General features: G+C 39.7%; 4 protein-coding genes across 6 annotated transcripts in view; 3 read left to right on the top strand and 1 right to left on the bottom strand.

Annotated features, from left to right (window-relative positions):
• LOC143912989 (dipeptidyl peptidase 9) overlaps positions 1 to 17,364 on the bottom strand; it is a 557,546-nt gene that overhangs the window by 322,549 nt on the left and 217,633 nt on the right. The window lies entirely within an intron of this gene.
• Positions 1,924 to 3,687, top strand: LOC143912537 (uncharacterized). Its single transcript, XM_077431822.1, has 2 exons — positions 1,924 to 2,361; positions 2,798 to 3,687. Exons 1-2 carry the CDS (start codon positions 1,924 to 1,926, stop codon positions 3,095 to 3,097), a joined length of 738 nt encoding a protein of 245 aa, XP_077287948.1. The 3' UTR covers positions 3,098 to 3,687.
• On the top strand, positions 5,768 to 8,169 carry LOC143913035 (uncharacterized). 2 transcript variants are annotated; one of them, XM_077432543.1, is made up of 3 exons: positions 5,768 to 6,009; positions 6,074 to 6,295; positions 6,420 to 8,163. In XM_077432543.1, exons 1-3 carry the CDS (start codon positions 5,911 to 5,913, stop codon positions 7,029 to 7,031), a joined length of 933 nt encoding a protein of 310 aa, XP_077288669.1. In that variant the 5' UTR covers positions 5,768 to 5,910; the 3' UTR covers positions 7,032 to 8,163. The 2 variants fall into 2 exon arrangements, with proteins under 2 accessions (XP_077288669.1, XP_077288670.1); XM_077432544.1 differs by having other exon boundaries at positions 5,883 to 6,009; positions 6,074 to 6,350; positions 6,420 to 8,169.
• The window catches only part of LOC143913038 (uncharacterized), a 139,747-nt gene continuing 136,214 nt past the window's right edge, over positions 13,832 to 17,364 (top strand). Inside the window, exons 1-2 of one of the 2 annotated variants that reach the window (XM_077432550.1) lie at positions 13,832 to 15,204; positions 15,523 to 16,546. In XM_077432550.1, the coding sequence (XP_077288676.1) occupies positions 13,877 to 14,692 (816 nt within the window). In that variant the 5' untranslated portion in view covers positions 13,832 to 13,876 and the 3' untranslated portion in view covers positions 14,693 to 15,204; positions 15,523 to 16,546. Of the gene's footprint in view, positions 15,214 to 15,522; positions 16,547 to 17,364 lie in introns of both variants that reach the window. The other variant, XM_077432549.1, reaches the window with a different exon arrangement.

The following is a 17,364-nucleotide window of genomic DNA, read 5'->3' as shown; positions in this document are numbered from 1 at the left end:
TGGTACTCGAGTTCTTGTTAGTAAAATATTTAACCTGGGAAGCTTTCGATTGATGGAGTTTTGGGTACCAGATGTCCCATGATAGAGATTTTAGTCTCTCATTCGCCCTCCCCCCACAGTCGTCTCACTCGCCCTATCCCCATTGTGGGTATGCTTCGATACTCCGATGTGCCAGTATAGTCAAAATATGTATCCAGATTATTTACATTTGCAAGAAATTCACGCGCTGTGACCTTTTTGTCTTTAACAATGTGTCTTCGGTTATTTGAAATAAGAAAAATACGTAATTCGAATAATGGTGCTTACGGACTAAACCAACGACGATTTTGGGCCAACTTTTTAACCAACAGTAGCGTACAAAATATCGAAATAAAAATTAAATTTTAAAATTGAAATTAAATATCAAAATCAAGCTAAAGAGCGAGATTGAGCTAAAATTAGATCATCGTTGATGTTTTGAATTACAACAATTTTTGAATTACGACGATTCGCATTTAAAACCAGAGAAATATTATAATTTCTCTGTTTACGAGCGAAAAAAAATATTGTTAAAGTCGTCACGAGATGTTACTGTATTTCCACGTGGATGATCGATAAAAAAAAACAATTCACAAAAAAACGCGGTGTCGGATGTCGGTGATTTGTCAAAGGGTTTTTTTTCTTTCGTCGAAATAAAATTAATAATCACACATTATCCGATAAATTTTATCTCTGAAATGGTTTAATTACTTGATTTATTTCGACGAGAGAAACAATTGAAGAATAAAAAAATTTTTGTTTGATGTGACCGACAACACCCCGGGTTAGCAAAAATTGTTGGATCACCCATACCTACATACATGATATATTCTCAGTAACTGCGCATTACGGGAAAGTAAAAATAATAATTCTTTGATTTTTTTTCGATCTTAGTGCGTATCTTCGTAAGTCAAAACATCTTCGACAAACAAAAGTCGAGGATTACCTGTATGTGATTGTTGATGATCTAATTTTAGGTCAATCTCGAAAATTTATTTAAATTGTGCATGTTCTGTTTTAACTTTCAATATTTAATTTTAATATAATGATTATAATTTTATTTTGATACTTGAATTTAATTTTAATATAATAATAATAGTTTTAATTTTGATATTCAATTTCAATTTTTAAATTTAATTTTATTGTCCCGTCCCAAAATCACCCCCTGGAGTGTTTTCAGTAAAATTGTATGTTTGTATTTATCTCTGCTTGACAGCGATCGATAACGGTGTATCCCATATTTGAAGGTATGTATGTAGGAGAACCCCCACAGCGGGGAGCCAAAAACACGACGTGCCGTTCTTCTCTGTGTGATTTCGCCCTAAAAGTGTTTGTGGAGAAAGAAGAATTCGACGGATAATTCATGTACAATGCTGATGAGACCGGTTTAAATGGGAAGAAACTACCCAACAAATATTTAGCATCAGGATACAAATCTAGTAAAGAGTGTGGCACCATAATTGTGTGTGGCAATGCAACAGGTAAACACAAACTCCCACTGTTTGTCATTGGGAAATCAAAAACTTTCAGGTGCTTTGAAAATATCAGAAGTTTTCCAGTTGAATATGATCACCAGAAAAAAGCCTGGATGAACGGGGAAATTTGACTGTACTCGTATTTCTTTGTCAATTGTGATTTCTTCGATTATCCGGATAATACATTCATCCCCAATTAGTCCGGATAATCGAGGCTCTACCGTACATACTTCTCTTCTTTCTATCATTTTGTAATGCCACATATACGCAGCAGCCACGAGGAATTCAGTGTCAGCCATTATTCCCCAGCATACAATGCGTGTAAACATACAATACGGGCAATAAAATAACAGTAACTAATTGCTGGCAATCATTGAACCACATATTGCACATGTGATGCTGGATAGTTGCCGAGCAATATGTCTTTAAAATGTTGCTCGATTACAGACTAGAGTTTAAGGGGTATGTTTCAACAGGTTACACGGGGACTGCGCACACTTCCAAACCAGTCGGGTTCTACGACGTGTCATTGCACACACTCAAATCGGAGGAAATAATAAATTTTATAGAAGATTATCGAAGTTTTCCGCTACTCTGGGACCGCAAGAATAAAAATTACGCAAAAAAAGGAAAAAGATATGGTGCATTTAAAGTTATGGCAACAAAATATAATATGACCGCTGAAGAGGTGAAGAAAAAAATTGAATATCTTCGGACGTATTATTGTAAAGAGAAAAAAAAGACAATAAAGAAAAATGGCGCTGGCACCGACGAAACATATCAGTCGCCATGGTTTGCATACGACAATATGTCTTTCCTTTCCGATTCAACTGCACCACGTGATACAATTGACAGCATAGAAAACGCAGTAAGTGTTTTATTTTAATTATTACAAGACAATACAATACTTCTCCATTATCTGGAGGCATTTCTTATTTATTTATTTTTTTTACATATATACCAGGAAGGCCTTACAGGTAAACCCCAATGCGCCTTCCTGGCCAATTACAATGCAGCATTTTTTTTATATAAGTCGAAATGGGGATATTTCGCCCTTCTAGTAGTTCATCATTTGGTAATTACAAGCCTCTTCTACGTGTCACTTTGGAAAAGTTGAGCTAAAACTCTTAGTCTTCAAATCGTTTTGTAACTTATTTTCGTGAAATCCGACCTTGACAACCAATGTTTAAATATGTACTATAAATAAATATTAATTAAAAATGATTGTGTTTTAGATAATGTTAAGAATAAGAAAAGCAATATTTAAATGTCAATGTATTCACATAATTGATATTTTATTTCAGTCGGCACAGTGTGAAGAATATACGAGTCCTTCTACCACAAATTCATCACAATCTATTCAACCAATTTTAACCAAATGGAACACCAAACCGTCTTCAATAGAAAATAAAAGAGAAGAGGAAGCTTACAATTTTATGAAAACTGCAAGTGAAATGATTGTCAATAGAGATGAATGCGATATATTTGGATCGATAGTTGCCACCAAATTGAAAAAATTTAATCTCCGAAACCGCGCTATCATGCAAAACTACATTAATAATTATATTTTTCAAATGGAATTACAAGAACTGAACAATCCGTAGCCATCCCTTGCTAGCGTCACATCTCAAAATACTTCAGATTGAGAATATTTCAGTAATCCTGGAAAATACACAGAACACTGACAACCAAGTGAATTCATACTGTGATCGAGTGATCGATCGATTTGGGTCACCATGTGGTGAGTTGGGACCGATTCGACCATTTTGGTGGCTGCTACTTGACTTCCTTCTCGCCCGTCATATTAAACAGCATGTTTACAATAATACCGTCGATTCACTCCAACTGTTCCCTATATTGGTGACCCCTGACTAAGTCGAAAGAGGCGTGGACTCCTTTCACCGTTTCCATCTTCGAAACTTCATCGCCCTCAATCCGCTCTACGCTCGGTGCCAGGGCCAGGATCAGAGCAGCACCACGCACACAGTGAATGGCCCACAGCCAAGATACATATATATTTTTTGTAACATTGTAATTTCTCTTTTTCATTGTATCGTTATCACCAGGGGAGGGGAATACTGTAGGGGCCCTACGACGTGGTTGAGCTTGCGTCACCATTCTGTGAGTTAGGATCGATTCGACCATGTTGGCGGCGTCTACTTTACTTCTTTTACTATTAAATAGTCGTGTTTACAAAAATACTGCCGTTTCATTCCAACCGCCCCCCATATATGAAATTAAGAAAATGTGTTCCAATATAAATCTCGAATGCACGAATATTAAGCAATAAAGAGAGTTTTTAGTGTAGAGTGAGCTTTTGATATACATACATACACCAATAACTGCTTAGTCCATATGAAACTACCTAGTGTTTTGTATAAAGGTAATAAACATAGCAAACTTATGATTTAATGATTATATATGTATATATTCTATATGATATATATATTCCTGCAAGCAAATCTTTTTCAAAATTTATTTTATGTAAATTTATTTATACAAAACAAATAATGTTATTATACATAACTATATTTATATAATGGGTGACCGTAAAAAAGTCGAAAATGTTCGTTTACCATGCATACATATGAAAAACGGTTAGTATATATATATATATATATATCAGTGGCGTGCGGTAAAACTCTCTCTCCCCCCGTTGTACATCCTCAGTTAATTTGCGCGAGCATGATACAACAGGAACAGGCTTTTCCCTCCGTATCCTGCGCACGCACATTAAACAAGGCTGTATGACAAAAAAAGAGATAATTTCACCGCATGCCATTGATATATATTATATATACATAGCCTTAGTTATATATACACCCTTTTTTTTTTGATCTTTCGACTTAAGATCTTTGCCTTCCGATATTTGCTTTTTCGACCTTTTCCCTTTCGGTGCCGTGAGGTAGACCCTTATATAATATATGTCTAGGAATTTCACATACATATGTTCAGGTGGAGGCCAGTATTATCATAGGTAAAAGTATTAATGCGTAAATTGCGATTACGCGCACGAAAATCGTGCTACAAGAATCGTGGATACAGAATATTTGGTACTCGAGTTCTTGTTAGTAAAATATTTAACCTGGGAAGCTTTCGATTGATGGAGTTTTGGGTACCAGATGTCCCATGATAGAGATTTTAGTCTCTCATTCGCCCTCCCCCCACAGTCGTCTCACTCGCCCTATCCCCATTGTGGGTATGCTTCGATACTCCGATGTGCCAGTATAGTCAAAATATGTATCCAGATTATTTACATTTGCAAGAAATTCACGCGCTGTGACCTTTTTGTCTTTAACAATGTGTCTTCGGTTATTTGAAATAAGAAAAATACGTAATTCGAATAATGGTGCTTACGGACTAAACCAACGACGATTTTGGGCCAACTTTTTAACCAACAGTAGCGTACAAAATATCGAAATAAAAATTAAATTTTAAAATTGAAATTAAATATCAAAATCAAGCTAAAGAGCGAGATTGAGCTAAAATTAGATCATCGTTGATGTTTTGAATTACAACAATTTTTGAATTACGACGATTCGCATTTAAAACCAGAGAAATATTATAATTTCTCTGTTTACGAGCGAAAAAAAATATTGTTAAAGTCGTCACGAGATGTTACTGTATTTCCACGTGGATGATCGATAAAAAAAAACAATTCACAAAAAAACGCGGTGTCGGATGTCGGTGATTTGTCAAAGGGTTTTTTTTCTTTCGTCGAAATAAAATTAATAATCACACATTATCCGATAAATTTTATCTCTGAAATGGTTTAATTACTTGATTTATTTCGACGAGAGAAACAATTGAAGAATAAAAAAATTTTTGTTTGATGTGACCGACAACACCCCGGGTTAGCAAAAATTGTTGGATCACCCATACCTACATACATGATATATTCTCAGTAACTGCGCATTACGGGAAAGTAAAAATAATAATTCTTTGATTTTTTTTCGATCTTAGTGCGTATCTTCGTAAGTCAAAACATCTTCGACAAACAAAAGTCGAGGATTACCTGTATGTGATTGTTGATGATCTAATTTTAGGTCAATCTCGAAAATTTATTTAAATTGTGCATGTTCTGTTTTAACTTTCAATATTTAATTTTAATATAATGATTATAATTTTATTTTGATACTTGAATTTAATTTTAATATAATAATAATAGTTTTAATTTTGATATTCAATTTCAATTTTTAAAATTAATTTTTATTTCGATATTTTGTACGCTACTGGTTTTAAAAGTTGGCCTGTGGGCCGTTCGTTGGCTTGGTGCGTACGCACCATAACTCGAGCTTCGATAACCTGCTATACAAACTACTCGCTTCGATCAACTCATTTTCGCCGGATTTACTTTGTGTATTTTTGACAGCTTACTGGAGCGTATTTAGTTTTGACAGCATACTCGGCCGACGCAATGGAGTGCAGGCTTTGTCTTGGTTCTGCTCCGACTGTCTCCATCCACGACAATCCTCATCCACTGGCACAACGCATTCGGACCTGTTGTCGGCTACTGGTCAGTTACTTTTATCCTATTGTTATCCAAATTAAATATTCATAACTATCATTCTCGTATGCAGGTTAAGAGAGATGACGGGTTACCAGATGCGATTTGCCTTTCATGTGTCAATAATTTGGAATTGCTCAACTCTTTTCGAAACGATTGTCTTCAAAGCAACGAAAAGTCGAAGTTGGCGTTAAATGAGTGTTTGAATGTGAAGACGGAAGAAGTTTTACTGGAAGATTTAATATGGGAGGATAAATCAGATGTTGATTCGTCACCAAATGCTTGTAATGACAAGGTGAATGACTGGAAATCTATATTACATCTTCGAAAGAAGCTATATTACATCTCCGGTATAGTTGCTTCTTATTGAAAACGTATTCTATTCGTTTTAATAATATAACGTTCGTTTTATATTACAGATACACATAGAAAAGGTTGCTTCGGGTGATTTCAAGGGAGATAATGATGAAATTCCATCGAAAGAGTCTCCATTACCGAATATTTACGAATGTAATATTTGTCCGAAGTCGTTTCGTCTTAAAAGTAAACTTGTTTTACACATGAAATCTCATACTAAGGAAAAGTCACACAAATGTGACGTTTGTGTAAAATCATTTACTCAAAGTAATAATCTTCGTACACATATGATGTCTCACACGGGGGAAAAGCCATACATATGTAACGTTTGTTTAAAATCGTTTGTTACTAAACGGGATCTTGATAACCACCTGAGAATTCACACGGGGGAAAAGCCACACAAATGTGATGTTTGCTTAAAATCATTTACTCAAAGTAGTAATCTCCAGACGCACATGAGATCTCACACAGGGGAAAAGCCGTACAAATGTAATATTTGTTCCAAAGCATTTGCTGTAAAAGGCTATCTTACTATACACATGAAAAGGCATGTGGGGAAAAAACCATATACATGTCACGTTTGTTTAAAATCATTTTCTGTGGAACGTTATCTATATATGCACGTGAAATCGCACATAGAGGAAAATCTGTACAAATTCGATTTTCGTATGTAATCCTTTACTCAAAAAAATCGTCTTAGTGAACACATGAGATGTCACACGGGGGAAACGCCATACAAATGTAATATTTGTTTAAGAATTTAATTTTGAATTTAAGAATTGTATGGGCATCAAATTACTAGAATGGCCAGGAAACCGATTGAAAATCTATATGCAATATTAAAAGGAAAATTGGCAGAACGACGGGCATCAAATATTATGAAATAACGAAACTTTGGAGAATGATATTACTTTCGAATGTTTACATTCACTGTAAAAATCAATGCGATTATTCAATATCAAGGCGGCAGTACGAAATTATAAAATATGATATAAAGCAGCTCTGGGAAAATTACTGCCTGCGGGCCACATGTGACTGGCCAACTGGTTTTGTGATTTTGCATTTACTCTGGCCATAGTTAGATACTTATTAAGTATTTAAGTATAACTTAAATACTTTCAACACAAGGTTACATGAGAAAAATTAATATGCCCATGATATGGTGAAAAATTTTAATGGATTTCAATCAAAGCTCCAGCTGTTTCTTCAACATTATTATCAACATTTATTGATTAAAAAGGTAGATCATTTTCCAACCACGAAGTTGCTGGAGATACCAGAAAATGAATTTGAAGAATATGGTGAAATTATCAACGCTTTGAGTAATGAGTTTTGACGAAGATTTGGCGACTGCCGAAAAATTGAGACAAGCTTGGCAATTGTACAAAATCCATTTTCAATAGATATTGATAATGTATCGGCGGAGCTCCAACTTGAAATTACAGATTTGCAGTGTGATGCTGATTAAAGAGATTTGAACCGTCATGAAGAAATCTGCACATTTTACAACGCTCTTAATGCGGAAAAAATCGATAGATTCGAGGCTACTTTTGGATCAACCTACACAAGTGAGCAAACATTTTCAATCATGAATATCAATAAAAACTCTTTATGATCAAGCATCACAAATGAACACTTACGTACAAGCAGTTTTAAGAATTTCAACTACAAAATTAACTCCTGAAAATAAAAAAAAAACTGTTGAAAGATTAAAACAGTTTCATTCGTCCCATTCAATTTTTGATTCTATTTTTTATAAAATTAAAAAAAAATGTAATTCCTTTCATGATAATAAATAATGTAAATATATCTAAAAATTGTATTTTACTTGTGGCCCACTGCTTATTTTGATTTTCTAATGTGGTCCTTCCTTCATCCAAAAAGTTTGCCCAGACCTGATATAAAGTGTAATAAGTAGTCACCGGAGCCTGAGGGGGCCGTGTATTGTTCAAAGGTTGTAAATGCATTGTTAAAGGTTTGCCGAACAATGGATAGCACTGTGACTATCCTACCTCTAGTAATAAGATCTAAAAGTTGTTTTATTCACAAAAAATCTTTTCAATACCCCACAAGGAATATTAATATTAGAAATATAACAAAAAGTTGCAAGGATAGTCTGACAAAAGTCTGATAGTCTGGCGAAATCACACAGGGAAGAACGGCACGTCGTGTGCTTGGCTTCCCGCTGTGAGGGTTCTCCTACATTTCTTCAAATATGGGATACACCATTATCGATCACTGTTAAGCAAGGTGAGATCAGATTCTGGAAGTTTCCTATGGGATGGCGTTTTAGTGAAATCATAACTGACTACTTTTCAACATGTGAATGGTATATGTATACATATGTAACTTAATATGTTGCGATTTCGCTGTAACATGTGCATATGTACCGACATATATGATTGAATAATAACTTATCGGAGAAATGATAAAAATACTAACCATCTATACATTTTAAAATACTTACACAAAATTAGTTACGAGTAAATATGTAAGTATATAAATCTCAGTTTATTGAACAAAAACATGTAGTGATAAATTTAAAATATTCTCGATATTTTAGAGATTCTAATAAACTTTCGTAATAAAATATTCTCGAAATTTTACAATAAAATATTCTCGAGAAAAGAGAATCAAAATTTCTCGATCACAACCTCTAGAACGGAGGTACTTCGGCTAAGGTTGACTTTCGTGTTCGAACAGGACGCGATGATGTTATTTTCACAGCTTGAGTTCGATGAGGGAAATAGGTGATATCAACGACCTAGTTTCATATAGTACAAGTCGTACTATATTCCTACATAAGTGTTGTGGCGACCCCGAGATACTGACCGTAAATAGCCAGTGCTTCGCCGGTAAGCATTTACTTCATCCCCGGCTGCTGAAATAAACAGTTGTGTATTACCAACACAGTCGTCTCACTCGCCCTATCCCCATAGTGGGTATGCTCCGATGTGCCCGTATAGCCAAAATATGTATGCAGATTGTTTACATTTGCAAAAGATTCCAGGTAAATTCCAGGCGCCCCCCGCAAAATATTTTAAGGCGCCCCCCCCCCCATATATTCATATTATTTCCTTACAGCAAAATAACTTTCCAAATTAATAATTCATACCTTTTTTACGTATATTTCTTTTCTTCTAATCTATAATTTGGAAAGAGACTTTGTATGTAAATATCCTTGGTCGTCGTCGTCGTCGTCCGTAGATCGGTGACGTCATCGAACACGTGATTCGATTTTTTTTTTTTTTCGATCCATGGGCGCCGATTTGTTTTTTTCGATTCAATGGATTCACCCCCGCGGGGGCGCAAGGCGAGTAGTTTCATGGGGCCCCGCCGGGGGCGCCACAAGGGGCGCAGCCCCGTGGGGCCCTATGGGGCCCCGAAGGGCGCCCGGGGGGCCCAGCCTCATGGGGCGCAGCCCCATGGGGCTCAAAAGGGGGCGCAGCTTTATGGGGCACAGCCTTATCGGCCGCAGCCTTATGGGGCGCAGTCTTATGGGGCGCCGCCTTATGGAGCTTAGCCGCATGGGGCCCCGAAGGGGGCGCAGCCTCATGGGGCGCAGCCCCATGGGGCCCCAAAGGGGGCGCAGCCTCATTGGGCCCCAAAGGGGGCGCAGCCTCATGGGGCCCCAAAGGGGGCGCAGCCTCATGGGGCCCCAAAGGGGGCGCAGCCTCATGGGGCCCCGAAGGGGGCGCAGGGGGGCGCTGCCTTATGGGGCGCAGCCCCGTGGGGCCCCGAAGGGGGCCCGGGGGGGCGCAGCCTCATGGGGCGCAGCCCCATGGGGCCCCAAAGGGGGCGCAGGGGGGCGCAGCCTCATGGGGCGTAGCCTTATGGGGCGCAGTCTTATGGGGCGCAGCCTTATGGGGCGCCGCCTTATGGGGCGCCGCCTTATGGGGCGCAGTCTTATGGGGCGCAGCCTTATGGGGCGCTGTCTTATGGGGTGCAGTCTTATGGGGCGCAGCCTTATGGGGCGCTGCCTTATGGGGCGCCGCCTTATGGGGCGCCGCCTTATGGAGCTTAGCCGCATGGGGCCCCAAAGGGGGCGCAGGGGGGCGCAGCCTTATGAGGCGAAGCCCTAGATGGCATTCAATCATGGGGGCGCGGAGGGGCGAAGCCCTAATAGGCATTAACTAAGGGGGGGCGAAGCCCTAGACGGCAATTAATCATGGGGGCAAGGAGGGGCGAAGCCCTAAAAGGCAACTGATCATGGGGGCGAAGCCCTAGACGGCATTTAATCATGGGGGTGCGGAGGGGCGAAGCCCTAAAATGCATTAACTAAGGGGGGCGAAGCCCTAGACGGCTTTTAATCATGGGGGCGCGGAGGGGCGAAGCCCTAAAAGGCAACTGATCATGGGGGCGAAGCCCTAAACGGCAATTGCTCATGGGGCGTGGAGGGGCGAAGCCCTAGAAGGAAAAAAAAAATTTTTGATTTTTTTTTATTTTTTTTTTTTAATTTTTTAATTTTTTTTTTAATTTTTTTATTAAATGTTTACTATTAGCTTAGTCATGTTTAAGCGGTTTATATTATAAACACTGAGCGAAGCCGGGTAATACAGCTAGTATACCTATATATCGAAGTGCATTAATAGTCTAATCTGGATGACCAACAAGCAGTGCACAATCTGTTTAAAGCAGGGGTCCCCAACCTTTTTGGCAAATGAAAACTATTCCAAACTGAAATCACTCTGTTTGGAAGGAAACAACTGATCAATTTATTCGATTTTTTTCTTTTTGGAGTCTTAGGGAGTGACCTCTAATGGTCAGTACGCACCAAACCAACGACGATTTTGGGCCAACTTTTAAAACCAATAGCGTACAAAATATCGAAATAAAAAATTGAAATTAAATATCAAAATTAAGCTAACGATCGAGATTGAGCTAAAATTAGATCATCGTTGATGTTTTGAATTACGACGATACGCATTACAACCAGAGAAATATTATAATTACGAGCGAAAAAAACCTTGTTATTGTTTCTTATAAGTCGTCACGATATACTACTGTGTTTCACCGTCGATGAAATATTTAGCAAAAAAAATGTCGGTGATTTGTCAAAGGGTTTTTTTTTCTTTCGTCGAAATAAAATTAATAATCACACATTATCCGATAAATTTTACCTCTGAGATGGATTTAATTATTTGATTTATTTCGACGAGAGAAACAATTGAAGACATTATCCGATAAAATTTACCTCTGAAATGATTTAGTTAATTGATTTATTTCGACGAGAGAAACAATTGAAGACTAAAAAAATTTCCTTTGATAAACCGACAACGTTCCGGGTTGGGACCATCGCTCGATCACCCATACTAACACATGATATATTCTCAGTAACTGCGCATTACGGGGAAGTAAAAATAATAATTCTTTGATTTTTTTTTCGATCTTAGTGCGTATCTTTGTAAGTCAAAACATCTTCGACAAACAAAAATCGAGGATTACCTGTATGTGATTGTTGATGATCTAATTTTAGGTCAATCTCGAAAATTTATTTAAATTGGGCATGTTCTGTTTTAACTTTCAATATTTTATTTTAATTTTAGTATATTGATTATAATTTTATTTTGATATTTGAATTTAATTTTAATATAATAATAATATTTTTAATTTTGATATTTAATTTCAATTTTTAAATTTAATTTTTATTTCGATATTTTGTACGCTACTGGTTTTATCCTGCTGGTTAAAACGTTGGACCAAAATCGTCGTTGGTTTGGTCCGTACGCAGCATAAGATGAGTGTTTTCATTGAACGTAATAAGTTTGGACATATGACAATTATAATGATTATTTAATATTTAAGACTTCGATTAAGTCGCTTCTTATTAGTAGTCACCGGAGCCTGAGGGGGCCGTGTATTGTTCAAAGGTTGTAAATGCATTGTTAAAGGTTTGCGAACAATGGATAGCACTGTGACTATCCTACCCCTACTTATTAGTCTCGTCTTCAATGTAGTGAGATTCATTATTTTCAATATTTCGTAATAAGAAAGTGATTTAAGTAATAATAAGCCAGCAGCGTGGCTCGGTCGTTAAGCTTCTGCTTAACACTGAGAGGCGCCGAGTTCGATCCCTTGAGCTGACCTCGATTGAAAAGAATTTTTCTGAGTATATCTGTAATGCTGCTGGTCAGACCAGGATTTGTGACTCCTGGTTGATCGTTTCCTATCAGAGTTTGCCAATTTTCTCTGATTTCATTGTTGAAACGATTCCCGATTAAAAATTGGCTAAAAATCCTTCCTACCCACTATGTCACCACTATTTGAGTATGATTAATGTAAATATTACAATAAAATGTATGTACAATTCATAGATGTCTCGTTAATTGTCGAGTTTAAGTCAGTGTCTCGTAATTTAGCGACTTATATAATAAAAAATGCTGTATTGTTTGTAATTTGGCCAGGAAGGCGCATTGGGGTTTACCTGTAATGCCTTCCTGGTATGAAATAAAAAAAAAATAAATAAAAAAAAAAAAAAAAAAAAAAAAAAAAAAATAAATAAATAAATAAATTGATAATAAAAAAATAAATTGATAATAAAGTAATAAATTGTTAAATAAGTAATAAATTTTTAAATAAGTAATAAATTGACAATAAAAGTAATAAATTGAAAATAAGTAATAAATTGAAAGATGTAACGTAACGTTCTCCCCATAGTCTCATAGGGCAACACTCGCCCTTTATTTCGAGTGGCCACACAGGAAAAAGCCTTATAGGCGCGCGCGCATGGAGAGCGACCCTCTCTCACCCGCCATCCACCGAGGAAGAAAGATCTCTCCTGTGCACGTCTCCAGGGGGAGACGGGGCCCAGAGATCCACCATTGTGCTGAAGAACCGCTGTGAGGTCGAGTGTAGCATCACTCCCTCCCCTGAGTTCCAGCACAACGTCCCCTGTATTCCTCACGCCGTTTCCGGAGAAACATCAGCCGTGAGAGGACCGCAGAGCCAGCTCCCAACCACGAGGAAGCTCTTATCAACGAGACGATTTGCAGTCAGGAACCTCCCCGACTATATAACTGTATCCCAAGGTTAGTCCACGTTTCCATATAACCCGACCCTTGGCAGAAGAACGACTTATCCGCCCTCTGGATCTTCCACCGCAAGATCAAATAAGCGCGCGTAAAACCGTTCGTTACAAAGATAATTTAATTTAGTGTGATCTTTGTTCCTGATGTAAGCTAGACGTGGAAATATACTCGCTATTTCAGTGCTAATCCAAAAATTATATATACTGATTTTAAATCTTACTTGTGCATTCATATTACTTTGCAGATCTTTCTGATTTTTTTGCAATTCGATATCAATATCAATTACATTCACACTTAATTGATCAATCACCTTATCTGGAATATTTAGATTTATGAATAATATCATTAAATCTATGGGGATCTAGTCTTGTTGTGAAGGTCTTCTTCACCACCAGTCCGCCATGTATTATAGACAGGTTCGTCTGTGTTCGGTATTAAATACAGCTATGTTGAATATGGTATTTATTTGGTAGTAACACGTATACACAAGTATGATTAATTGTTGGCAAAAGTTTGTCGTTCAGCGGTCTCTGGATATGGTAGAGTGTCGCTGGCTCGGCATTCAGCTATGTTCAGCAAGTCTCTGGATACGGCAGTGTGTTGCTGGCTCGTTGTTCTTCCAAGTCCGCGTAGTGAAGTGGTGGCTGGTCAGGAGCTGGATGTTGACTGGTCTGCTGCTGTGTGTCGACGCTTGCTGCTCTGGGTCGACTGGCGTTGTTTGCGTTGTACCTCCTTTTATAGTGTTTCTGGAATGCTTGGTGGAAGTGGTTATTGACGCGTACGAGAGGAATTTTGTTTTCGTCGAGGCGTCGAATTTTCTGGAATGCTTGATGGAAGTGGTTATTGACGCGTACGAGAGGAATTTTGTTTTCGTCGAGGCGTCGAATTTTCTGGAATGCTTGGCGCCTTTCCGCTCGATGTATTTTAATGGTGGCGGCGTGTTTCGACCGTTTTGGTTCCACTCGACTGGTAGGGGCGTTCCGCCTGAGTTTAATATAACGACTACAGGTGCATGTCGTCTGGGTTTCGGGAATGTAGTTTGTTGTTGCGGAATATTCTCGAATGTTTCGATGACGATGACGACGACGAGATTCCTACATGGCTCTCCGGTGAGTGTTAACGATGTGTGTGATTTTGTGGGAATCTTGATGTGTTGGAGTCTATTGACTCGATGGCGTCGTTGTTTGTCCGGTTGTGCTGGAGAAAGTTGTCTCAACAGCGGGTCTTGTGTTGCATGCCGGTCCAAGTCTTGTTCTCTACCAGGTTGCTTATTTTGGGCGAGCTGCGTTGGTAGTGAAGGTTTGTGATGGCTTGGATGGTGCTGTTGTGCAGGCTGCTGTGTTCTGCGTGGAGTCATTCGCGTGACTGTTTTGCTGGTTGTGCTGGAGTTAGTTGACTCGGCAGCGGGTCTTGCGTGAAGAACGTTGGTTGACGAAGTGCGTTGAGTGCTGGTCTTCGTTGGTTGTGCTGGAGTTAGTTGTCTCGACAGCGGATCTTGAGTGAAGAACGTTGGTTGACGAAGTGCGTTGAGTGCTGGTCTTCGTTGGTTGTGCTGGAGTTAGTTGTCTCGACAGCGGATCTTGCGTGAAGAACGTTGGTTGCCGAAGTGCGTTGAGTGCTGGTCTTCGTTGGTTGTGCTGGAGTTAGTTGTCTCGACAGCGGATCTTGCGTGAAGAACGTTGGTTGACGAAGTGCGTTGAGTGCTGGTCTTCGTTGGTTGTGCTGGAGTTAGTTGTCTCGACAGCGGATCTTGAGTGAAGAACGTTGGTTGACGAAGTGCGTTGAGTGCTGGTCTTCGTTGGTTGTGCTGGAGTTAGTTGTCTCGACAGCGGATCTTGCGTGAAGAACGTTGGTTGCCGAAGTGCGTTGAGTGCTGGTCTTCGTTGGTTGTGCTGGAGTTAGTTGTCTCGACAGCGGATCTTGCGTGAAGAACGTTGGTTGACGAAGTGCGTTGAGTGCTGGTCTTCGTTGGTTGTGCTGGAGTCGGTTGTCTCGACAGCGGGTCTCGTTTTGCGTACCAGTCCGAGTTGTTCTTTTCTACCATGTTGCTTATTCTGTCTAGGCTACGTTGATAGTGAAGGTTGGTGGTCTGGACGATGTTGTTGTGCAGGCGTTGTGCTGATTGTGCTGGAGTTAGTTGTCTCGACAGCGGCTGTGTTGTGTTGGAGCTAGTTGGCTCAGTGGCGATTTGTTTCGCCGGTTGTGCTGGAGTGGGTTGACTCAACAGCGGGTTGTGTTGGTAGCTGGTCCATATGTACTTTCACACCATGTTACTGTTGCGGTCGTTACAATGGTAGTGTCGGTCTGGACGGTGCTGTTGTGCAGGCTGCGGCGTCCTGCATGGGCTCATCGAGGTGATGAATCATCGAAGGTGTGATGAGCGGTGCTGGCGGATCAACAGTAGTGGATCCATTTGGTTGTTGTCTCCGGGTTGCGTTTTGTTGTGGCGAAAGCTGCGGAGTTGTTTGACATGGTCACTAGTTGTGGGGACATGTAGCGGACTGCGTTTGAAGTCTGCGTTGAGGGTTGCGTTGTAGACTGCGTTGTAGGCTGCGGTTGCATGAAGTCTGCGGTTGCTATGTAGGCTGCGATGTGGGCTGCGATGTGGGCTGCTATGTAGGCTGCGATGTGGGCTGCTATGTAGGCTGCAATGTGGGCTGCTATGTGGGCTGCGATGTGGGCTGCGATGTGGGCTGCTATGTAGGCTGCGGTGTGGGCTGCTATGTAGGCTGCGATGTGGGCTGCTATGTAGGCTGCTTTGAAGGCTGCGTGGCTCTTAGTCGGGGGTCACCAGTTATGGTGAGGTTGGAAGTTGACTGCACTGTGGGCTGCTTTGTTGACTGCTTTGAAGGCTGCGTGGCTCTTAGTCGGGGGTCACCAGTTATGGGGAGGTTGGAAGTTGACTGCACTGTGGGCTGCTTTGTTGACTGCTTTGAAGGCTGCGTGGCTCTTAGTCGGGGGTCACCAGGTATGGGGATCTAGTCTTGTTGTGAAGGTCTTCTTCACCACCAGTCCGCCATGTATTATAGACAGGTTCGTCTGTGTTCGGTATTAAATACAGCTATGTTGAATATGGTATTTATTTGGTAGTAACACGTATACACAAGTATGATTAATTGTTGGCAAAAGTTTGTCGTTCAGCGGTCTCTGGATATGGTAGAGTGTCGCTGGCTCGGCATTCAGCTATGTTCAGCAAGTCTCTGGATACGGCAGTGTGTTGCTGGCTCGTTGTTCTTCCAAGTCCGCGTAGTGAAGTGGTGGCTGGTCAGGAGCTGGATGTTGACTGGTCTGCTGCTGTGTGTCGACGCTTGCTGCTCTGGGTCGACTGGCGTTGTTTGCGTTGTACCTCCTTTTATAGTGTTTCTGGAATGCTTGGTGGAAGTGGTTATTGACGCGTACGAGAGGAATTTTGTTTTCGTCGAGGCGTCGAATTTTCTGGAATGCTTGATGGAAGTGGTTATTGACGCGTACGAGAGGAATTTTGTTTTCGTCGAGGCGTCGAATTTTCTGGAATGCTTGGCGCCTTTCCGCTCGATGTATTTTAATGGTGGCGGCGTGTTTCGACCGTTTTGGTTCCACTCGACTGGTAGGGGCGTTCCGCCTGAGTTTAATATAACGACTACAGGTGCATGTCGTCTGGGTTTCGGGAATGTAGTTTGTTGTTGCGGAATATTCTCGAATGTTTCGATGACGATGACGACGACGAGATTCCTACAAATCTAACTTGCATATCCTCATGAGCTGCTTCAAATGTCCAATATATATGTAAAGATCATCATGTATTTCATTAGAAATATTCATCTATTGTTACTACGTACATAGATAAAGTAAATATACAAGAATAAGAGAGAATTATCAACAAATAGGTTGAAAAATGGCACTGATGTTCAAAAAATGGAAAAAGACGGCAGTCTTCTAGCCCTATTGCCATAGATCAATTACACAATGAGGATGAATTCAAAATATAATAATGTATGTA

This window comes from Arctopsyche grandis, chromosome 6, assembly GCF_051622035.1.
Source record: "Arctopsyche grandis isolate Sample6627 chromosome 6, ASM5162203v2, whole genome shotgun sequence".
NCBI lineage: Eukaryota > Metazoa > Arthropoda > Insecta > Trichoptera > Hydropsychidae > Arctopsyche > Arctopsyche grandis.
Note: the sequence above shows the minus strand (reverse complement) of the source record. Positions and strands in the feature narration are given on the sequence as shown.

Bases quoted from the DNA above. Each gene is read 5' to 3' on its own strand.
- LOC143913035 (XM_077432543.1), top strand. From the start codon at position 5,911: ATGGAGTGCAGGCTTTGTCTTGGTTCTGCTCCGACTGTCTCCATCCAC. The intron at 6,010-6,073 runs GTCAGTTACTTT...TCTCGTATGCAG, and splicing joins GGACCTGTTGTCGGCTACTG to GTTAAGAGAGATGACGGGTT. The intron at 6,296-6,419 runs GTGAATGACTGG...TTTATATTACAG, and splicing joins CAAATGCTTGTAATGACAAG to ATACACATAGAAAAGGTTGC.
- LOC143912537 (XM_077431822.1), top strand. From the start codon at position 1,924: ATGTTGCTCGATTACAGACTAGAGTTTAAGGGGTATGTTTCAACAGGT. The intron at 2,362-2,797 runs GTAAGTGTTTTA...ATTTTATTTCAG, and splicing joins TTGACAGCATAGAAAACGCA to TCGGCACAGTGTGAAGAATA.